The sequence below is a fragment of the Canis lupus genome, chromosome 23 (genome assembly GCF_048164855.1).
Source record: "Canis lupus baileyi chromosome 23, mCanLup2.hap1, whole genome shotgun sequence".
NCBI classification, from domain to species: Eukaryota; Metazoa; Chordata; class Mammalia; order Carnivora; family Canidae; genus Canis; species Canis lupus.
The window spans coordinates 18334229-18353850 of NC_132860.1; the positions used below are offsets into that span (position 1 = coordinate 18334229).

Genomic DNA, 19622 nt, shown 5'->3' on the forward strand with positions numbered 1-19622 from the left:
GAATTACATGTTCCATTGACTGAGCCAGCCAGACGTCCTTGTTTCTATACCCTTTGATCAGTGATACAGAAGATTTTTATCAGCAAGAGGACAGTCTTAGAATGACATTAGGTTTTTAATGAATTTGTGTGGTACTGGTGTCCTATGTTTGGAGCAGGTTGTCTTCAGAATTGTTTCTTTTTTTTTTTTTTTTTTAATTGTTTGTTTCATATCTCCAAGATGGGCATTGAGATAACCTATCAGTTAACAGAGCCTATTTGTTAATATGTCCTACCTTGGAACTCCTCAGAGTCAAGCCCTGGTATGAATGATCCCTTAGCACTTCTTTTCCATTTCTAATTTAATAAAAATATCAAAGTTGAAAGGGATCCCAGAGATTATCTAATCTAGCCCCTTACAAGAAGAGGAACCTAGGATCCAGAGAGGAATTGAATTTACTCAAGATCACACAGTACCTTCATGGAATAGGCCAGATAAGGAACCAAGGCTCTTGTCTTCCAGGACAGTTCCCCTCCTTCCTGTACTTCTTGGCAGCATCTCCTCTTTGTACCATCTTTCGTTTTCCTCTCTCTGCCAGGAAGTTTGTTTACTTTTCTTGGATGTTCTTATCCTAATGGTAAAGATTGGTTCAAATGGAAGTAAAGATATATCTAGCTGTTAGAGGATTAAATGAGATCATATGTATAAAACTATAACATCTGATACCTAGTAAGTACTTAATAAATATTCATGAAACACCAAGTGCTACCAAAGTAACCAACTATTTCCTGTACAAATTTGGGTAGTCAGCTCTTTGGATAGTCAGATCTCTTGGGACATGACCAACTTTTTTGTTCTAGGAATACTTCTTGATTCAGAACGGAGGAAATCTGATGCCAGCTCGGTCATGTCTCCCCTGAGAATCTCCCTCATTCAAGATATGAGGTTTGTCTGGGTTCATATGTAATAAGCCACTAAAAGCCTGTTTCTAGTTGCTCCTTAGGTGTCTGCTTTAAATAGGGTCTCAGTGACTTGGGCTTCTACACCATCTCCATTAACCCGGACTACCGGAAGCCCTTATCATTGGTCTTGTCCTTCATGATGCAGTTGTATGAGCATTTGGGTTTCCTGACATTTTTTGGAGAATTATAGCAGAGTATCCCAAGGCTCCAGGGTTAGCCTGGTTTTTTGAGAGCTGTATTGTCACCACCCCCCACACATCCTCCTCCCTCCGCCTCCTGCCCTTGCAAATTGTGGTGCGCCTATCTGCAAAGCCACATGGAAGTCCAGGATTTAGAGAACGAGAGAGATAGACTTTCACCAGAATAGGATAGGATTGTCTTACCAGGCTTCCTTGGCTTTGCAGGGGGATGTATTGGTAGTGAGTTCCTCTTCTGCCCCACTCCCCACCTCTTTTTTCCTGTTCTCCCTTCAGGCACATCCAGAACATTGGAGAAATCAAGACTGATGTGGGAAAGGCCAGAGCATGGGTGCGACTGTCCATGGAAAAAAAATTACTTTCCAGACACCTGAAGCAGCTTCTCTCAGACCATGAGCTCACCAAGTAAGGCGATTCTACCTGGAGTAGACCAGTTCCTAGGAACGTGGGGAGGGTTTGGGAACCCTTGTATGAGGAGGAAGAATATTCACTGTCTCATTTCTGCTGTATTCATTCAGCTAAACTCAAATTGCATATGAAAAGGGAAGATTTTCCCCTCTGTAACTATAGAAGAAAAATTCTGCTATGTTTGTTCTTCCTACCTTCTCAAATGCATGTCCCTAAATAGCTTTCTTAAAGAGGTAGTGAGACGGATGGGGTCCTTATTGGGAACCTTAGAGTTTTGGGGCTCTCCTCTCCTTACTGCACTCAGGTAACTTGTATTCCTCTTAGGCACAGGGCATTTTCTTGGCCTCTTTCCTGTCCTGGGGAAGAAAGGATTAGGGAATGAAAAGGGAGTTTCTAATATCCCCTAATCTCTTTTGATCTTTTTTGAGGCTAGGGGCCAGCCCAAAATAACCCAGTTCTTGCTCTTCCTTTCTGGGCCCTGCCTGAGTCTCCCTGGAGCTTAAAAGGGCTTTCCAGTGGCCCTCCGAGACCCCCTTTCTCCATACTTTTTTTTTTTTTTCTCCACACTTTCTACCTAGAAGGAGTAAGAGGAGAGATTCCATGGCTCTCATGCTCCCAGGGGCCATTAAACCTATAGTTCCCTTCTCTGGATTTGATATTCTTTGTATTCTTTTTGTACCCTAGCTACCAGAGGAGGAGTGGGAAGGAAGACTGTCCCCCTTCTGTGCCACTTAGGCCTCCACTTATCTACTTTTCCTATCTATGTTTGGCTCTTTCTTCATTGGCAAGCCTGTTGGGCATTTTTGTTTAGCATTTAATTTACTTAGGCATCTTTTTCATGGTATCCTTTATTATTTGACTTTCCCAAGGATGATAAAGCAGAGAAGTGGGCCTTTTGTGTAACAAGTGGATTAAAACTGCAGAATCTCATTTTATTCAAAGTTAAAATATAATGGTTTATATTTATTGTGTGTGTAAACCACAGCAAGAACTAGGTTTAAAACCTTGATAGGTTAGAGAGCTCACTTTGAGAGGTTATGAAACAGCAATTCTTAAAACACTTAAATTTGATTCCCTATAGGGACAAAAAGGCTTAGGGATAAAAATTTGGAGATTAGGAGAACAACTAAGAGGGAACACGTGAATATGTAAGCCTGGAGTTTGGAAGGGAGGTGTTTGCACACCAGATTTTAGGGGCAGTTGTGTGTGGTTTAAAATAAAAAAATTTGCCCCTGTAGCAGGATAGGGCAGGAGTGTTTCCTGCTGGCCAGTGTGGGTGGCACCAGTAGGAGGACAGAAGCATCTGAAAGGGGGTCAAGCACAAGAACTTTGTGAAGTCTGGGACAGTGGAAAGGTCTAGGGTGTGTATGAGCATAAAGGCCCAGTTAAGTGCAAACGGGGCACAGACTGGTCAGGCTAATTTTGGTTTCTTTAAGCTATAGCCCTGTTAAAAGGAGATAAGCTCAGAATTTACTCAGTACTAGAAACTTTCCACCTTATATTCTGGCTCCAGTGAGTGGAAATAAGTTTTACTGCCACAGATTGCATTTTGAATGGGGCATAGGGGAGAAAAAAGGGCCCTTTACTCCTTCATTCTGTTCTCTGTTATCTTTCTCTTCAGTCTGCTTGAAGCTCCAGCTACATCATACTACTCAACCTTCTCAGAATGTCTTTAGTCCTTTCAGGACCTAGTCAGAAGTTTTCTTTGCTAGTGTTTGTCTAGACATCCCAGAGACTTTGGTCCATTCTTCCTCCAGGTTCCCATAGCATTTGTCATAGTATGTATTCAAACTTCCTTCACCACTGATGGGCTATATTGTCATTATCTAGTTGCTTGCTGCTTATTACAATATGCTTTTGAGGGCATGAATGTACATGTTGCCAAGCACCTTGTAGATATTCAGTTGGGCACACAAAATGTGTGCATAGCTACATAGACAGGAGGAGATGGACAGCCTTAGAGAGGATATCTAGATAGAATGTTCCTAATCTTTGGGATTTCCAGGTGGCCTCCAAAACTGTTTGTAGCATGGAGAAGGGTATAAGGTCAAGGCAGGGTAAGGGGGCTTGTAGGGTGTAGGGGAGAAAGTTAGCTCCTATATAGTGAGCTCACATTGTTTTTCCTTAACCTGCCTGCAGTGACTAATACAGTGTAGTAGTCCCTCTTACCTTGAAACTCACTTTGCATGGCTGCTGTGACCTCATACCATCCTGTTCTTTTTCTCCCCCTACCCTTTCCAGGATGTTGGCTACCATAGTCCTCAGTTCTCTGCATGTACATATGTTCTTTTCACGCTTTCTCTCTCACTTAGTGATCTCACCCATTCTCATGACTTCTGCTACTTATTGTGTGACTTCCACATCTGACGCTGTGGCTTTGACTTTTCTTCTGAGCTCCAGCCCTGCATTTATTTCCATTCAGGTATCTTACCTTTATCTCAGAGAGAACAGAAGCAAGGTTCATAGAGTCTTCACCATAACTAGTTTTCTTTGAAATATTTTGTTAATGTCATGACTCTTCTCCCTGAACACCCTCGTTCCTCCCTACCTAGTCTGAAATTTGGGGTCCAGTTTGACTCCTTGCTCTGCTTTACCTTCCACATGCACATTTCAGGTCCTTTGCCTCTGCATCCACCTATCTTCTTATCTAGTGCTACTGCCTTACTTTCAGTTTTAGGCCCTGTTCACCCCTCAGCTGCACTAAATTTAAATTTTCTGGAATCAGCTGTGGCTTTCCCTTTACTTCTAGGGTAGATTGCAGAAACCTATTACTTGGGCAAGTTGCAAATTCTTCAGCCTAACTATTTAGGGCCTTCCTTCATTTGATCGTAGCCCAACCTTTCAGCCTCATTGCTAAATGATCCTCTCTCTGAGCCCTCAGATCCAACCAAACTGGTTTCCACACCCTGTCCTTCTCTTTCTTCTGCAACATCTAAATTCGTGCTGTCCTTTAGGCCTCTGTGGTCATCTGGGACCATTGAAGCTTATGGCTCTTTAAGCCATAAGTGTTTCTCTCTGCCAAAGGCCTGTGCACTTGGCTCTTCATGTCCCCTCTATTTGGGGAAGGTATTGTTGTTGTAGATGGTCTACAATGTCAGGCAAAGGGAGTTGGCCTTTGATGAGTAAGTGGGAATGGGAATGGGGACTGGAGAAAGTTTAAAAAGAAGGAAGAACATCATGTATGCAGCTCTTCCTAGTCTGTGACCTAATTCCCTTTATTGACTCTGAAGCTGTCCTGGGCTTACATTCACATTCGCAGTAGTGTTTTGACTCATGATTCTTATGTCTGCTGAGGGTCTGAGACTGGCCCTGCAAATGAATGATGATCAAAGACCTCCTGCCATTGCTATTCTCATACCACACACTGGAGTGATGCCCTTAGTTAGAAGCCTGAGAGGGCCTGTGCCATCCTTGAGGGGTGACAGTTCCAGCCCCCTGTTTAGGAAAGGAGATCACATGACCTCTGACACTGCATTGTAGTAACATGAATCCTTAGACACAGGTAGAGTTTGGTTTTGTTGTTCGTGCTATAGTTTCAGCCACTTTCCCTCTAGCCCTCATTTAGATGGAGTAGTTGGCTTTGTTCCTTTTTTAGATGGTTCTAATGAACTTGAAGCTTGGCATCTTATTCTTCCCTTAGCTGTCTCCTTCCAGAACTGAGTAATTCTAGCCTCTTTCCCCTCCTTTTGGCTGGGGGACTGATATATTGCCTCCTCTCCGACAGAAAGTTGTACAAGCGCTATGCCTTCCTGCGCTGTGACGACGAGAAGGAGCAGTTCCTCTATCACCTCCTCTCTTTCAATGCCGTCGATTACTTTTGCTTCACCAATGTCTTCACAACTATCCGTGAGTAGCCCTGTGCTCCCCACTAGCCTTCTCAGTGCCACTCTTCATGAGCCTCCCTAAGGCTAACTCACTGTCCCTTCCCTTTTTTTTTTTTTAAAGAAAGATTGTCACTTGTACTTTCTATTTGCCTTTTTCTTCTGTAGGAGAGACGTGCACTTGCCCTCAGTGGAGGTTGTTTTTTCTCTGAAGCTTCTTTTTCTTATTCTGAAGTGGGGAGCTCAGTCTTTTTGGCCATGATGTTGTCACTATTGTCCTCGGCACTGCTCTGGGGGCCTAAGGCAATGAAAGTGGAGTGGAGTCGGGTGGTATGGTGAAGTTCACTGCCTTCTTTGCACACTTATAAAGAAATCTCCTTTTTGTTTTGGGCTGAGAGAGTCATTCAACATCCTAGAAGGTTTCAGACCAACCCCCAGGGAAAAATAATTCTTCCTGAAGTAACAGAACTAACTCCAAGTTGTGGTGGGAGATATGGGTCCAGGCCCTGCTCTGCCCTAACTCATTAGGTTTCTGTGAGCAGAGTTGACCCCTGCTATGGGCCTGTCTCCCTATTTGCAGAGTGAGGAAGGAGGGTTCAGTATGGTCTAAGGAAGATCCTTGGAGCTTCATCTTTCTTTGGTGCCAGGATGCTCTTTTCAATAAGAGTTAGCATCTGAATTTGCCCCATGGCTAGTTGTTTGGCTGGTGACTCAGCAACCTCAGCAGCATGGACTCTTGTTTCTGTATGACACCCATCCTCCCTCTCAGAGATGAGTTTTGTAGGCCGCAGGAGAGGCAGCACTGGACTGGAACTTAGGAGACTCAGGGGAAACTATTTCTGTTTCAGTGCTTCAGAAAGTCATTGTAAGACTTCTCTGGAGATTGTTATTAGAGTTCATGAGATGACAGATTGAAAAGTGCTCTAAAAAGCAATTCAATACAATGTGGAGTTGGTGCTATTATTTAAGGAACAAATTCATTTAGCTCCGAGCCTGCAGATGTGCTTGGATCTTTGATGGTTGGGTGATAACCCTGAGAGGAGTGAGAGTGAGGGTAGGATTGGCTAAGCCAGCCAGAGACTAGGTCCTGGGACCTGCTGTTCCTGCCTCTGCTGAGGCCAGTACACCGGGGGCTGCAATCATGCCAGCACACCTGGGCAGGCAGGTCAGGGCCCTTTCAGGTATGGGAGGGATTTCTGACCCCCCTCAATGCCTTTGTGGCTTCCCCAAAACAGTGATCCCGTACCATATCCTGATTGTACCAAGCAAGAAGCTGGGGGGCTCCATGTTCACCGCCAACCCATGGATCTGCATTTCGGGAGAACTGGGTGAGACACAGATCCTGCAGATTCCCAGGAACGTGTTAGAGATGACCTTCGAGGTATGTGTTACCCAGGGACCACAACCCTAGGCTCTTTGGGGATCTGAGTTTGCAAAGGCTGCTTATGGGAGTTTTCTGCAGGGTTTTATGATGGTCTTGCTCTTATAGTGTTAATGCATTAGCACAGTTGACCTGTTCTGAGATGATCAGAGACTGGAGCCAAGGGTTGACCCAAGAATGAGGGAGCCTCTCCTGTCTAAGCAATCTGGCTGGAAGGCACTTATCCATCTGGACTTGCGTAACTCCCTGCCTATGCCATGATGAGAAATTCCCAAGAGTTCCTTTAGTTGCTGAGCACAAGCGTTCACAGAGACCTCTGAATCTCAGACCACTGTCCCACTTCAGACCCTTCTGCTCCTAGGGCCTGTTCTTCCTTCAGATAGTAGCATCTTCTTTCTCAATCATTTCCCTGTCATGAGAGTGCTCTACCACCAGCCTGACCCTATAAATATTATGGGGCCAGGTTGCAAACAGTCAGTCAGATCTGTGCCTTTGAGTAGTGCCTCTCTTTTCTCTTATTTTCTTGACCTACCTGCCTTCTTTATTTGGTTGTTCTTTCACAGTGCCAGAATCTGGGAAAGCTCACTACAGTACAGATAGGCCATGATAACTCTGGGCTGTATGCCAAGTGGCTGGTGGAGTATGTGATGGTCAGGAATGAGATCACAGGACATACGTACAAGTAAGTGTTCCCTCAGCTGTGCCCTAAGATAGTGGGCAAGGTATACTATAGGGGCTGGTTTTGATGCCTGGTATATGGAATTCTCAAGGAGACCCTTTAAGTTGTGGTGGACTGAGGTGCTTCCTATTTGGCTTTGTCTCATGCATCTGAAAAGAAATAGGAGGGTTTTCCAAGCTAAGATGTATGATGTTACTGTACAGTTTCCAGGCCACCCATCATTCTGGTGGTTTTCTCAGTGATGCACAGTGGGATGGATGAACAGGGCCTTGAGGCATCCCCAGTCTGGTTTCAGAGCCCATCTCCAAGGATTAGCATTTTGATGGCTTTTGCTGAGCAGCAAGGGGAAGGATACTGGAGGAGTTAGCAGCTCTGACAAGCCATTGCTTGATCTTTAGGTTCCCATGTGGTCGGTGGTTGGGGAAGGGCATAGATGATGGGAGCCTGGAGCGGGTCCTGGTTGGGGAGCTGCTCACATCCCAGCCTGAGGTGGATGAGAGGCCGTGCCGGACCCCACCCCTGCAGCAGTCTCCCAGTGTCATCCGGAGGCTCGTTACCATCTCACCCAACAACAAGCCCAGTAAGTAGGAGGGGCTGGGCCCTCATGCCACCCAGGTGGGGAATGTGAGGTGTCTGGGAACCCTGATGTGGGAGTCCAGACTCCAGCCTGTGCATCTACCTCAGAAACTACTTTTGCCTACAAAGCAGCCTCAGGCATTTGTTGCCCTCCTCTCATGAATCCGTGTGTGTGTGTGTGTGTGTGTGTGTGTGTGTGTGTGTGTGTTATGTGTATGTGTGTCGGGGGTGGGGTGTCACACTCCTTAGAGGCCTAGAAGGAGAGAGGAGAGCTCATGCATCCCGGCCTAGGTCCTCTGTACTAACTTATATATAGTTCCAGAGAGGAAAGGGATCTACCTTCTGGCCTTCTCCTTCCTCATTCCTGGGGCTTACAATCAAGTCTTGGCCTTCTTTTGGTTGCCAGAAGTTCCAGGGTAAAATGGAAAATAAACTTTACCAGCATCTCTTAAGGTATTAGCTTCCTAGGGTCCAGGCTCTCCTGCCTCTCCTTTGAGCGCTTCTGTGTCCTCAGTCATTATGCTCAGTCAGCTAAGCATGACTAGCCTCTGAGATTGATTAGGGATGTCTGCTTGATTTTTATCAGAGCTGAACACTGGGCAGATCCAGGAGTCCATCGGGGAGGCAGTCAATGGCATTGTGAAGCACTTCCATAAGCCCGAGAAAGAGGTAAGGCTTCCTGCCCTCCAACCCAAGACTTTACATTGAATAAGAGAGAATTATCTTTTTCCAGGCCCATGTAGTGTGGATAACCCAGAGCTCTAGAGTATGTGCCTTAGTTTGACATGGAGCACCTTTCCTTAGGGGCTGCTGCCTTGGGTTACCCTGTTTTCCTTACACACTAATGACCCAGTGAGTCCCTGGGCCCCTAATGAACAGTGTATATTTCTGTCCTCTTCTGGATTTGCCTGGGCCTCCCTGAGTAGTGGTCACTCTGGCTTTGTCCCTCTAGTGGGGACCTAGATCCATTGTCTGTTTGGGAGCTATTCACTGATAGCTGCTCTGTGCCACTCACTGTGCCAGGTGCTAGGGGAGATAGGATGTGCTAGCCAGTGTTTTGCTGCCCTCCAGGTGTGGACTGTGGGTTTGGGGAAGCAGTGGTGGGAAGGTAGCTTGGCTAAGGCAAGCCTGGCATTCTCTCCTGTTTCCTTATATAGCGAGGCAGTCTGACGCTGTTGCTTTGTGGAGAATGTGGCCTTGTCTCGGCCCTGGAACAGGCTTTCCAACATGGATTTAAATCTCCCCGGCTCTTCAAAAATGTCTTCATTTGGGATTTCCTGGGTGAGTTGAGCCAGGGTGTGAGGTTGGGAAAAGCATGCAGAAACATGGGGACTCACCAAGATAATGTGAGTGCTGACCACTGGAGTCTGAGATGCAGAAGCCAAGCCAGGTGACTCTCAAATTAGATCTGTTGTGTTTGCTCTGGCCTGCCTTTCTTTTCTTTCTTTCTTTTTTTCTTTTTTCTTTCTTTCATTCATTCATTTTTAAATTTATTTTTATTTTTAAAGATTTTATTTATTCATGAGAGACCGAGAGAGAGAGAGAGAGGCAGAAGGAGGAGGAGCAGGCTCCATGCAGGGAGCCTGACGTGGGACTCGATCCTGGGTCTCCAGGATCAGGCCCTCAGCTGAAGACAGTACTAAACCGCTGAGCCACCTGGGCTGCCCCATTCATTTTTTTTTTATAATAAATTTATTTTTTTATTGGTGTTCAATTTGCCAACATACAGAATAACACCCAGTGCTCATCCCGTCAAGTGCCCCCCTCAGTGCCCATCACCCATTCACCCCCACCCCCCGCCTTCTTCCCCTTCCACCACCCCTAGTTCGTTTCCCAGAGTTAGGAGTCTTTATATTCTGTCTCCCTTTCTGATATTTCCCACAAATTTCTTCTCCCTTCCCTTATATACCCTTTCACTATTATTTATATTCCCCAAATGAATGAGAACATATAATGTTTGTCCTTCTCTGATTGACTCATTTCACTCAGCATAATACCCTCCAGTTCCATCCACGTTGAAGCAAATGGTGGGTATTTGTCATTTCTAATGGCTGAGTAATATTCCATTGTATACATAAACCACATCTTCTTTATCCATTCATCTTTTGGTGGACACCGAGGCTCCTTCCACAGTTTGGCTATTGTGGACATTGCTGCTAGAAACATCCTGCTAGATGTTTCTGAGATGCAGAAGCCAAGCCAGGGTGCTAGAAACACCCTGATGGGTGCAGGTGTCCCGGCGTTTCATTGCATCTGTATCTTTGGGGTAAATCCCCAACAGTGCAATTGCTGGGTCGTAGGGCCCCATTCATTTTTTTATTTGAGAGTGAGAGCACAAGCTGGGGGTGGGTAGAGGCAGAGGGAGAAGCAAGTTCTCCGTCCTAGGATCATGACCTGAGCCAAAGGCAGACACTTAACTGACTAAGCCTCCCAGGTGCCCTGCTCTGGCTTTTTTTTTTTTTTTTTTTTTTAATTTAAGATTTTATATATTTATTCATGAGAGACACAGAGAAAGAGAGGCAGAGACATAGGCAGAGGGAGAAGCAGGCTCCATGCAGGGAGCTTGACATGGGACTCGATCCTGGGTTTCCAGGATCAGGCCCTGGGCTGAAGACGGTGCTAAACTGCTGAGCCACCTGGGCTGCCCTGCTCTGGCTTTTCTTGGAAGCTTAGTCATGAGTCCTCACACTTTCTCCTTGTTGATCCAAAAGGCCAGTTGATAGTATTTGGAGCCCCAGCCCTGGGTGTACCCACTTGGAAAATTTTCATGCAAGAATATTTTCCCTTGGGCAACCCCGGTGGCGCAGTAGTTTAGCGCCACCTGCAGCCTGGGGTGTGATCTTGGAGACCCAGGATTGAGTCCCATGTCGGGCTCTCTGCATGGAGCCTGCTTCTCTCTCTGTCTGTGACTCTGCCTCTCTCTCTCTCTCTCTCTCTCTCTCTCTGTCTGTCTCTCTCAATAAATAAAATCTTAAAAAAAAAAATAGAATTTTTTCCCTCAAGAGTGTTTTTCTTTCTAATTCTTCTTTTTTTAATCTTCAGACTAGGGAAAGGACCATCTTTAAGTCAAGGACCACATAAAGAAATTTAAAACAGAAGAATAGGGACCTTCTATTTTGAAATGGGACCAGTGATGTCAGAACATTCATGTTACTCACATTGAGTTAACCTGCATCAACATGGAGAGCCTCATGGCTAATGGCCTGCAGGACACTCAGGGATAGGTTGGTTTTGAAAGCCTTTGTCATTGGCAAGCTTTTCTACTCTTCACAGAAAAAGCACAAACCTATTACGAGACTTTGGAGCAGAACGAACTTGTCCCTGAGGAAAACTGGCATACAAGGGCCCGGAACTTCTGCCGATTTGTCACTGCAATCAATAATACTCCCCGGAACATAGGCAAGGACGGCAAATTTCAGATGCTGGTGTGCTTGGGAGCCAGGTACTGCATGCAGCCTTGTGGCCCAGAATGCACAGCACCCAGCCTTGGAGGTGGAGCCTAGTATAGTGCAGGGGGTGGGAGTGGCTAATGACCAGAGGTCATTGGGCAAGTGAGGCTTTGGGGGTCCTTCATTTCCATGTACAAAGTCTATGTGTAGAGATGTGGAGGGCTGGGGATGAGAGTGTGTGTGACTGGATGGGGACATTTTGGTGGAAAGAAATAAAAACATCCCACTGGTGAAATTTGAAGCAGAGTTCTATCTAGTCATTCCTTCAACAAAGATTCGAATGCACTAGGCCTTATGGAAGACAGTGGGAATGAGCTGAATAAAGCGTGGTTCCTACCATTTAGAAGGTTGCTTGACCTAATTAAATACAGTATAAGGCAGAAGGTTGTGAGAGACCCAAAAGGAAACATGCATTCATAAGTTATTCTGAAGCTGTAGAGGAGAAAGATCAGAGAAGCGAGGAGGTGCTATTTGAGGTGAGTCATAATGGAAGGGTAGAAGTGGAGAAGGAGTTTGAAGCAGACAGAACTAGCAGAGGATTTGGGGTTAGGAAATAACAGGTAAACATGGGAAGGGCAGTTGTAGGAGACAGCTGAAAGGAGGCTGGGGGCTTTGGGGAGTTGGGACAGAGGATCCGTCCATATGAGGACAGAGTTGTTCTATCATGGGACTGAAATGATAGTAATGTGATAACCATGGATGGTATGCATCTGAGTGGGCAGTTTGTTAGGGGCTATTCCAGTGGGTCAGGTGAGAACATGAATGCTAAATAAACTTAAGGCAGTACTTCATTTGGGGCAAGGAAGGGAAGAAGTTGGCATAGTTGTTAAAAACAGACTCTGGAACCAGATACACTAGGTTCATATTCTCAGATCAGCCCCTTACTAGCCATACGAACTTGGATAAGCTCCCTAACTTATGGCTACCTCAATTTCTTCATCTATAAAGAAGGGCTAATAATAACACTGATAGCACCTACCTCATATCATAGAGTTGTTATGAAGGTTAAAGCTCTTAAAACAGTGTCTGGCACATGCCAAGTGCTATGTGGATGTGAGCTCTTAGGATTATTACAGGTGGTGATAGCTCTGGTAAGGAGTAATGGTCAGAGACAGATTGGCTTTTGAGGTGGAAGAGGTGGTGCTGACTGGACCTGGTGTCTGGCTGGTTGTGGGCTTGTCTAGGGGAGCAGAAGAAGGCAGGGGAGGACATATGGACCTGGTGGCAGGTAAGTGGGTCAATTTGTGTTGGTGTCCCTGGGGTTGAGTAGTCCCTAGTAGGAGCCTTTTAAAGCCATGTAAGGCCTTTTGTCAAGCATTTTTAAGAGATGGAGAGGGGTTTGAGGGAGCTGTCTACTTCTCCAGCTTTAGACTTTGTTCAAGGAGTGATGGAGAAAGTTTCCCCTTTGGCCTTGTACTAACTGTCTCCCTTCCCCTTCCCTTTTGATCCATCTGGACTGACCCTTCCCTGCCAGAGATCACCTCCTACACCATTGGATTGCCTTGCTGGCCGACTGCCCCATCACCGCACACATGTATGAGGATGTGGCGCTAATCAAAGACCATACACTTGTCAATTCCTTGATCCGCGTGCTGCAGACATTGCAGGAGTTCAACATCACACTGGAGACATCCCTTGTCAAGGGCATCGACATCTGACCTCCCAGCACCAGCTAGCAGCAGGACCAAGAGAGACTCACCCTGCGGCTCTGACCCTTCTTCCAAAGGGGATTTAAGCAAGTTGTGCAGGAGACAGAGAGGAAATGTACACTCACTGTAAAAAAGAAAAGTAGAGGATTTTTGGAATAAATAATCTATTTTAGAGTTTATTTGCTGATTTGCTTTTTACACACTTTCATGTGAAAGAGTGATAGGGAGAGGGAGACGAGGTTGGTGCCGCTTATTTTGAAGCTGGTGCCCTCCCTCGCCGTGGCCGCGTGCTGGGAGCTGCGGCCTCCTCGGACTGAGCCTGCGGTGCACGGGTGGGGCAGTTCTGCTTCTTCACCTGCGCCCGGTCATGAGGCCATTCCACGTTGTTTTTAAACTAATGTTTTCTATATTAACATTGTTATGGATATTTGGCTTTCACGGGCCACACACAGGTGTGCTGAGCAGGAAGCCCTAAGCTCCAATCAAAGGGATTTTTAGTAGTGCCTCTGCAAGCACTGATGAGTCAGTCCCACATCTTTGCTTTTTCTGTCAGTATTATTTGGAACGGAGACATGCCGGGATGCACCGTCGTGCAGAAGATCACATTTCCTCTTGGCACACAGCTGCACAGAAGTAAACATAAGCATGTTTTAACAGGTTTTCTGTTTCTTTTTTTTTTTCCTATTATTTATTAAACCCTCCATTGTGTGTTTTAAATCTTTTTTTCTTTTCTTTTTTCTTTGTTTTTAAGGAAGGAAAAAGCTTGTCACAGTCTAACTGGCTATGTTATTATTGTTAAATTTATGTTGTTTTGCAACCTAGAAACCAGCTACAGTATGGCCCACTTAATAAAACACCTGAAACAAAACTGCATGGATCCCTGGCGTTTATGGGGGTTTGTGAGCAGTGGGTGGCGGAAGGTATGGTTTGGTCCATGTGAGAAGATCAGTGTGAGAGCTGTGGCATTGCCTTGTCTCCTCCCTCAGCTGCCCAGGGTGCCCCCTCAGGGTCTCCTGAGTCCTCCCTGCTGCAGCATCAGGAGCTTTCATAGTTGTTAACTCAACTGGTTATTTGAGAAGGATGTAGATAAGGGTTATTTACCCGTTCCACAGAAGAAGAGGCTGAAGCACAGAGGGGAAGAGACCTGGCTGGGGTTGCAAAGGTCACTTGAGTGAGACAAGATGGATATTTCTTGAAGGGTAAGAAGACCAGGTATGGGAACATAGGGCACATGAGACCCTGTTTGCCCTCAAGGAAAAAAAGCTTTTTCTTGAGAGAAGGATTTGTTTTTCCCAGGATGGTAGGTCGTAGAGCTTTATGAGGGTCCTGGAAACCAGCTTCCTTCAGTTTTATTCTTCGTGGCTTGGTCAGGTAGAGGGCCTCAAACCAATTAATGTTTCTTATGATTTCCTGGTTTTGCCTTTATGTTCTGTCTGCCTGAATGGAATGCTTCCCCTGGTGCCTACTTCCTGTTCATTGTTCAAGGTTACTTTAGGAGTTACCTACTATGAAGCCTTCCCTAATCCTCCGTGAGCACAGGTAATCATTCTGTCATTGTGCTCCTGTAGTTGCTTAGATGCTGGTACCTCCTCTCTGGGTTGTTGCTGCTTTCGTGTTGGGCCCACTCCCTAGGTTATGAGCTCTGGAGAGTCCAGAGAGGGTCTCTTAATTCATTTCCATCTCTGGTGACTGGCTGGTGGTGAGTGCCTAGGTAAGGCTTTTTGAAGAGGTGAGGAAAGGGACTGGCAGCTTTGAGGACGGCTGCAGTGCAATATCCTGCCAGCAGGGGATGTGAGTGGGACGTGGGAGTCCTAATTTTTTTGGAAGTTGAGTAGGTAGGCAGTGATTCAGGAGCAGGAAGGGAGATTCCTGGCTGGGCAGGAAGGGCAGCATAGAACCCACTGCATGTATATTGTGGGTCTATGCCAGAGATGACCTTAAGCCAGGTGCTTTACACACATACTTCTCCCTTTTCCTTACACCTCTGCAAGGCAAGTGTAGATTATCACTGGTTTAGAGGTGGGAAAATTGAATGTCAGAGAAATTTAGTCACTTGCCCAAGGCCACACATCCGATAAGTAGTTTGCAGTTATGAGAACTGTCTCACTCCAAACTTGTGGCTTTTCAACTGACAACTACTACTTTGATTCAGGTTTCTGCTCAGATGTCCTCTGAGAGATTTACCCTGACCACTCTAAAATACCAAGTCCCATCAGTCACTTTTATCCCCTTATTCTACTTATCTTCCTTCCTAACACCTACCATCATTGTACTAATTATTTGCTAATTCTAAATGTTAGATTTATGAGGGAAGGATACAGTCCATTCACAAAGTAGCAACTGGCATATGGTAGATACCCAGTAAGTATCTGTGGAATAAATGAATTCATTGGCAGTGGTTAAGATGATGGACTATGGAGCCAAAAGTCTGTCATTTAAATCCTTGCACTGCTAATGTGAACTAGAGTAAGCCACTTAATTCCTGAACCTCTGTTTACTCATCATCTGTAAAATGGGAATGATAGTGCCTGCATCAAAGGGTTGTTGTTACTAGTTGAGTACACATATGCCTGGAACAGGGTCATGTGTGTAGTAAGTGCTAGATGAATATTGGTTGTTGTTACTGCCATATTGTATCAAGCCCTGGTTCCTCACTGAGACCAAGACTCCCGGTCCTCAAGGAACTTAGAGACAAGTACTGCTGTGGGGGAGTATAACATCAGGGAAGGTATTGACCATAATGAGTTGTACTTAGGGTAGAGAACTGTTGGAAAGAGTGGATGTTGCATGTAGAGAGAATAGCATGAGCAAAGGCATGGATGTGAAGGAACCAACCAGATTGAGATGCTCCAGGAAGTCTAGTGATAGAGTCAAGCCTGAGATAGGGAAGGGAGCAGATTTGTGGGCTCCACACCCATAAAGTAGAAGACAAGGAAAAGGCTTGAACTTTGCTGGTACTCTGTAGATGTGGACTAAAGGAAAGACCACATGCTGCAGCACAAAACCCAGATCCAGAGTCATGTAACCTGTATGTGGCATTCCTAGTACACACTTAGACCTGTGAAGAATATTACTGCTGCTTTGGGCCCTCCTTATGTGACATGAGACATGGAAACTTGTGGTCAGAGCACAATTGCTGGGCTGAGGCATGGCATCTATGTGTCTCACGTGCAGTCTGTGGCCTGAAAAGTCCACACAACTGTCTCATCTCATGACAGGGCCTTTTATGTCTCAGGTTATAAGGGAAGGAGTATCATTTAGGTAACCCTAGGAGTACTTCTTTATCTTTTTCCAGCTTTTAGGTGGAAGTTAATGACCCTTTCTATATGTGGTGATGAGACCAACTCGTACAGCTGTCCAGTTGGTCATGGCTCTGTGTGGTGGGTGTGCAGCACCCAGCACTTAGTTACGTGCTTTAGTGGAAGGTGCTGGTGGCCTCAGTCAGCCAAAACAGTGAAGGAGCAACACTCTTTTTAGCAGACTTTGCTGAGAAGGTGAGTATGAATCATGTTTTAGAAATCAAGGTTCTCCTGGGACCATCTATCTCTGTTCCTTCTAACAGCTGATTCTGCTGTGAATGTCTCACTTTCTACCATGTTTTGTTTTATAATCTGCAAATCTTTTTTGGAATGATGTGTGATTTAAGAGAACAGATGTGTTTAGTAGTTCAGTATTTCAGGGACACTTGAGTCAACTGCCTCTCCAGTAGCCTTGGGTAGATGAAATGTATTCAGTTCAAGTGCTGCCTGCTTTGGCTTTTGCACCTGCTCTAATTCAGTGCTTCTCCAACTCTGAGATTTCAGGGACTGACAAACAAGCATGCAGATGAACTCAGTGAATTATTACAGAGTGAGTACCCTGTAACCACCACCAGGTCTAGAATAGAGTTCTGTCAGCCTTCCCAGAGTCTTCATTGTTCCTCAGCCCAGTCTCAGCCGCCTCCTTCCTTCCAACTTTGTGACCTTTATATTAACTACTTCCTTGAATTTCTTTATTGTTTGATCACCCAAGTGTACATCCCTACACACTATAGTACCATATTGATTTTCTTTTTAACTTGATGTATCTTTTAAGTTTTTTTTAATCTGAAGGATTCCCTCTACCCCTTTCCTTTCCTTATAGTTTGCCTGGATCCTATAGTTTCCCACAGCCTAGATTTTGCTAATTTTATGTTGGTGCAATTCAGTGTGTTCCTTCCCTATAAATCAGCTAGATCCAGAGACCTGATTTGCCTGAGGTTTGATCCCTTTGATGAGACTCTAGGTGGTGGTATACTCATTTATCAGAAGGCACATCATGTCTGGTGTTCACTTTTTTTTTATGTTAGCAGCTATCATCCTGTAAGTAATTCACTGGGAGGAGGTGGTAACATGGAGATATTTTAATCATTTTGTTTCATTTATTAGGTGGAATAATTTTATAAGGAGATTTCTGCCCTTCATGTATTTGTCAGTAGAGTATATAGGAAAGGCAGGGTAAGTGTTTAAACTCTTTCCTTTTATTAACTTTTAAGATAATGTACTGGACTGGTTCTCGGTTATCCTCAGAAGGTGGCTGTTTTTTAAAAAACATTGTTATGAACTCACGGACTTAACGTGTATTTAATGGATTTTGTTCCATTGAAGTTATTACCAATTGTCCCATCCTGGTAGTTGGGAGCCTTTTCAGATTGCCTGCTGAGTTGTTTCACATGACTCTGGTGACTGCTTTGTGGAATTTCAGGATGTCCTAGGCTCATCTTGTACATTTTCTGTCTCAGGCTTGGAATCAGCTATTTGTCTAAGAAGCTCTGGGTTTTACCCATTCCTGCCATCTCTTGTTGTTCAGGCTTAATTATCTCTGCCAAGATGGTGACTCTCCTCTGCTGGACCTCAGACATAAGAAGTCCAAAGTACCCTGGTGGCAGGTGATGCTTGTGGTTCAGCGCACTGGCTCCTGCAGAATGTAGCTCTGGCAAGTGACTCCTCTGGTGCCAGTATTCCAACTCTGCAGAACTTAGAGTTGCAGGTATATAAGGCACAGTATCCCTTAGTAGGTCCTTGGAAGTGATGGTAAGTATGGCCACTCCTTCTTCTGCCTCTTAGTTCCTAGACCCATGTATTCTTCCTTAGGGACATAGTCCCACATAAAAGTCTCTGATGTAATGCAAATACTAGATCCTGAAGGATGGCACCCAATTCTTACAGATTACTGCCTCAGATTATTGAAGCTAGTGCTTTAGTAGTGCCCTTAGAGGGTCAATCCAGTGCTCTTTGAGGTTGGTCACTTCTGGATGGTATAGTACATATAAGACCAGTATAAGCATATATGACTTAATGTTATAGACCCACTCCCTAATTTCCTTTATTGTGAAATGAGTGTGCTGGTTGGATGCTATGCTGGATGGAATCCCATACCTGAGGATTAGGTAGTCTCTAAGCTTCTGGATATTGGTGCTGGCTGAGGTTCTATGGGAAGAGAAAGCAAACCTATTTCCAGAATATATCTCTATCTCTGTGAGGATGAACTTCTGGCCCTGCCAGGATGGAAGAGGCCTGATGTAGTTGATTTGCGAGCAAGTGGCTTGTTAGGTTCCTCAAGGAATAGTGTTGTATCTGGTCTGAGCATTAGTCTCTTGATGGCATATTGGCCATTCAGTGGCAGCAGTAGCTAGATTAGTTTTGGTATGTGGGAGTCTGTGCTCTTAGGCCTATGTGTAGCTTCCATTTCTGCCTCTGTGACCCACTCCATTCATATGCCTATTGTGCTAGTTCCAGGATGGCCAATGAATGACAAAGTGGCTGAGTCATTTAATCTACTTAGTTCAGTTCTTTTCAATGGTGAGTGCTCTCTGGTGTGTACTAATGTGTGATAGAAAAATCTTCATACTTTGTGCCTACTTCCAAATGTCCAGCCACATGCTATACCCCAGACCTTCTTGTCTCCAATATTCCACACCTTTTTCTTTCTTTTTTTTTTTCCCCAGACATTTTTCTTCCAGTCCCCTGACTAGCCAGCTAGACCATTGGCCACTGTTCAGGAATGTATATGTGGTCTCTCATATATAGTCTCCTTCCATAACCATATGTAGCTCTGCTCATTGGGAAGATTTTCCCTTGCTTCCCACTGTCTTTCAAGGCAATCTTTGAATGTGACTGTCATGCAACCACTGTCCATTTCTGTCTTCCAGCCACACACCAAGCTGACCCATCAGCAAACCAAGCTTGGTCACCATTTCCATTTTACAGTGAACTACTAATGCCTGTGCCTGACTTACGGTTTAGCAGACTCCAGTTCATGACAGTAAGTTCTTGATGTATTTGTCACTTTTAAATGCTCTCAAGCATTTCATATAAACCTGGGTCCAGTCATGTGCCAGGAACCGTTTCTCAAAAGGTATAGAATTCTCTGTTGCAAATGGCATGGTTTTCCTCCAGAATCCTAGGTGTTGCTTTGTGATCCTTTCTAATTATTGGAGCTGGATGAAATATATGGAAGTTCATTAATTTTTCATACTAAAAAGATTTAGGGGCGCCTGGGTG

The 19622-nt window shown here is 45.0% G+C and overlaps 1 protein-coding gene across 3 annotated transcripts in view; it reads left to right on the forward strand.

Annotated features, from left to right (window-relative positions):
* DENND5A (DENN domain containing 5A) overlaps positions 1–13969 on the forward strand; it is a 107928-nt gene extending 93959 nt beyond the window's left edge. For 2 of the 3 annotated variants that reach the window (XM_072794126.1, XM_072794127.1), the window contains 10 exons: positions 840–924; positions 1415–1543; positions 5271–5392; positions 6603–6748; positions 7312–7430; positions 7826–8007; positions 8590–8672; positions 9161–9284; positions 11277–11445; positions 12927–13969. In XM_072794126.1, the coding sequence (XP_072650227.1) occupies positions 840–924; positions 1415–1543; positions 5271–5392; positions 6603–6748; positions 7312–7430; positions 7826–8007; positions 8590–8672; positions 9161–9284; positions 11277–11445; positions 12927–13110 (1343 nt within the window). In that variant the 3' untranslated portion in view covers positions 13111–13969. The remainder of the gene's footprint in view (positions 1–839; positions 925–1414; positions 1544–5270; positions 5393–6602; positions 6749–7311; positions 7431–7825; positions 8008–8589; positions 8673–9160; positions 9285–11276; positions 11446–12926) is intronic. The other variant, XM_072794128.1, reaches the window with a different exon arrangement.
* Positions 13970–19622: the final 5653 nt, after the last annotated feature.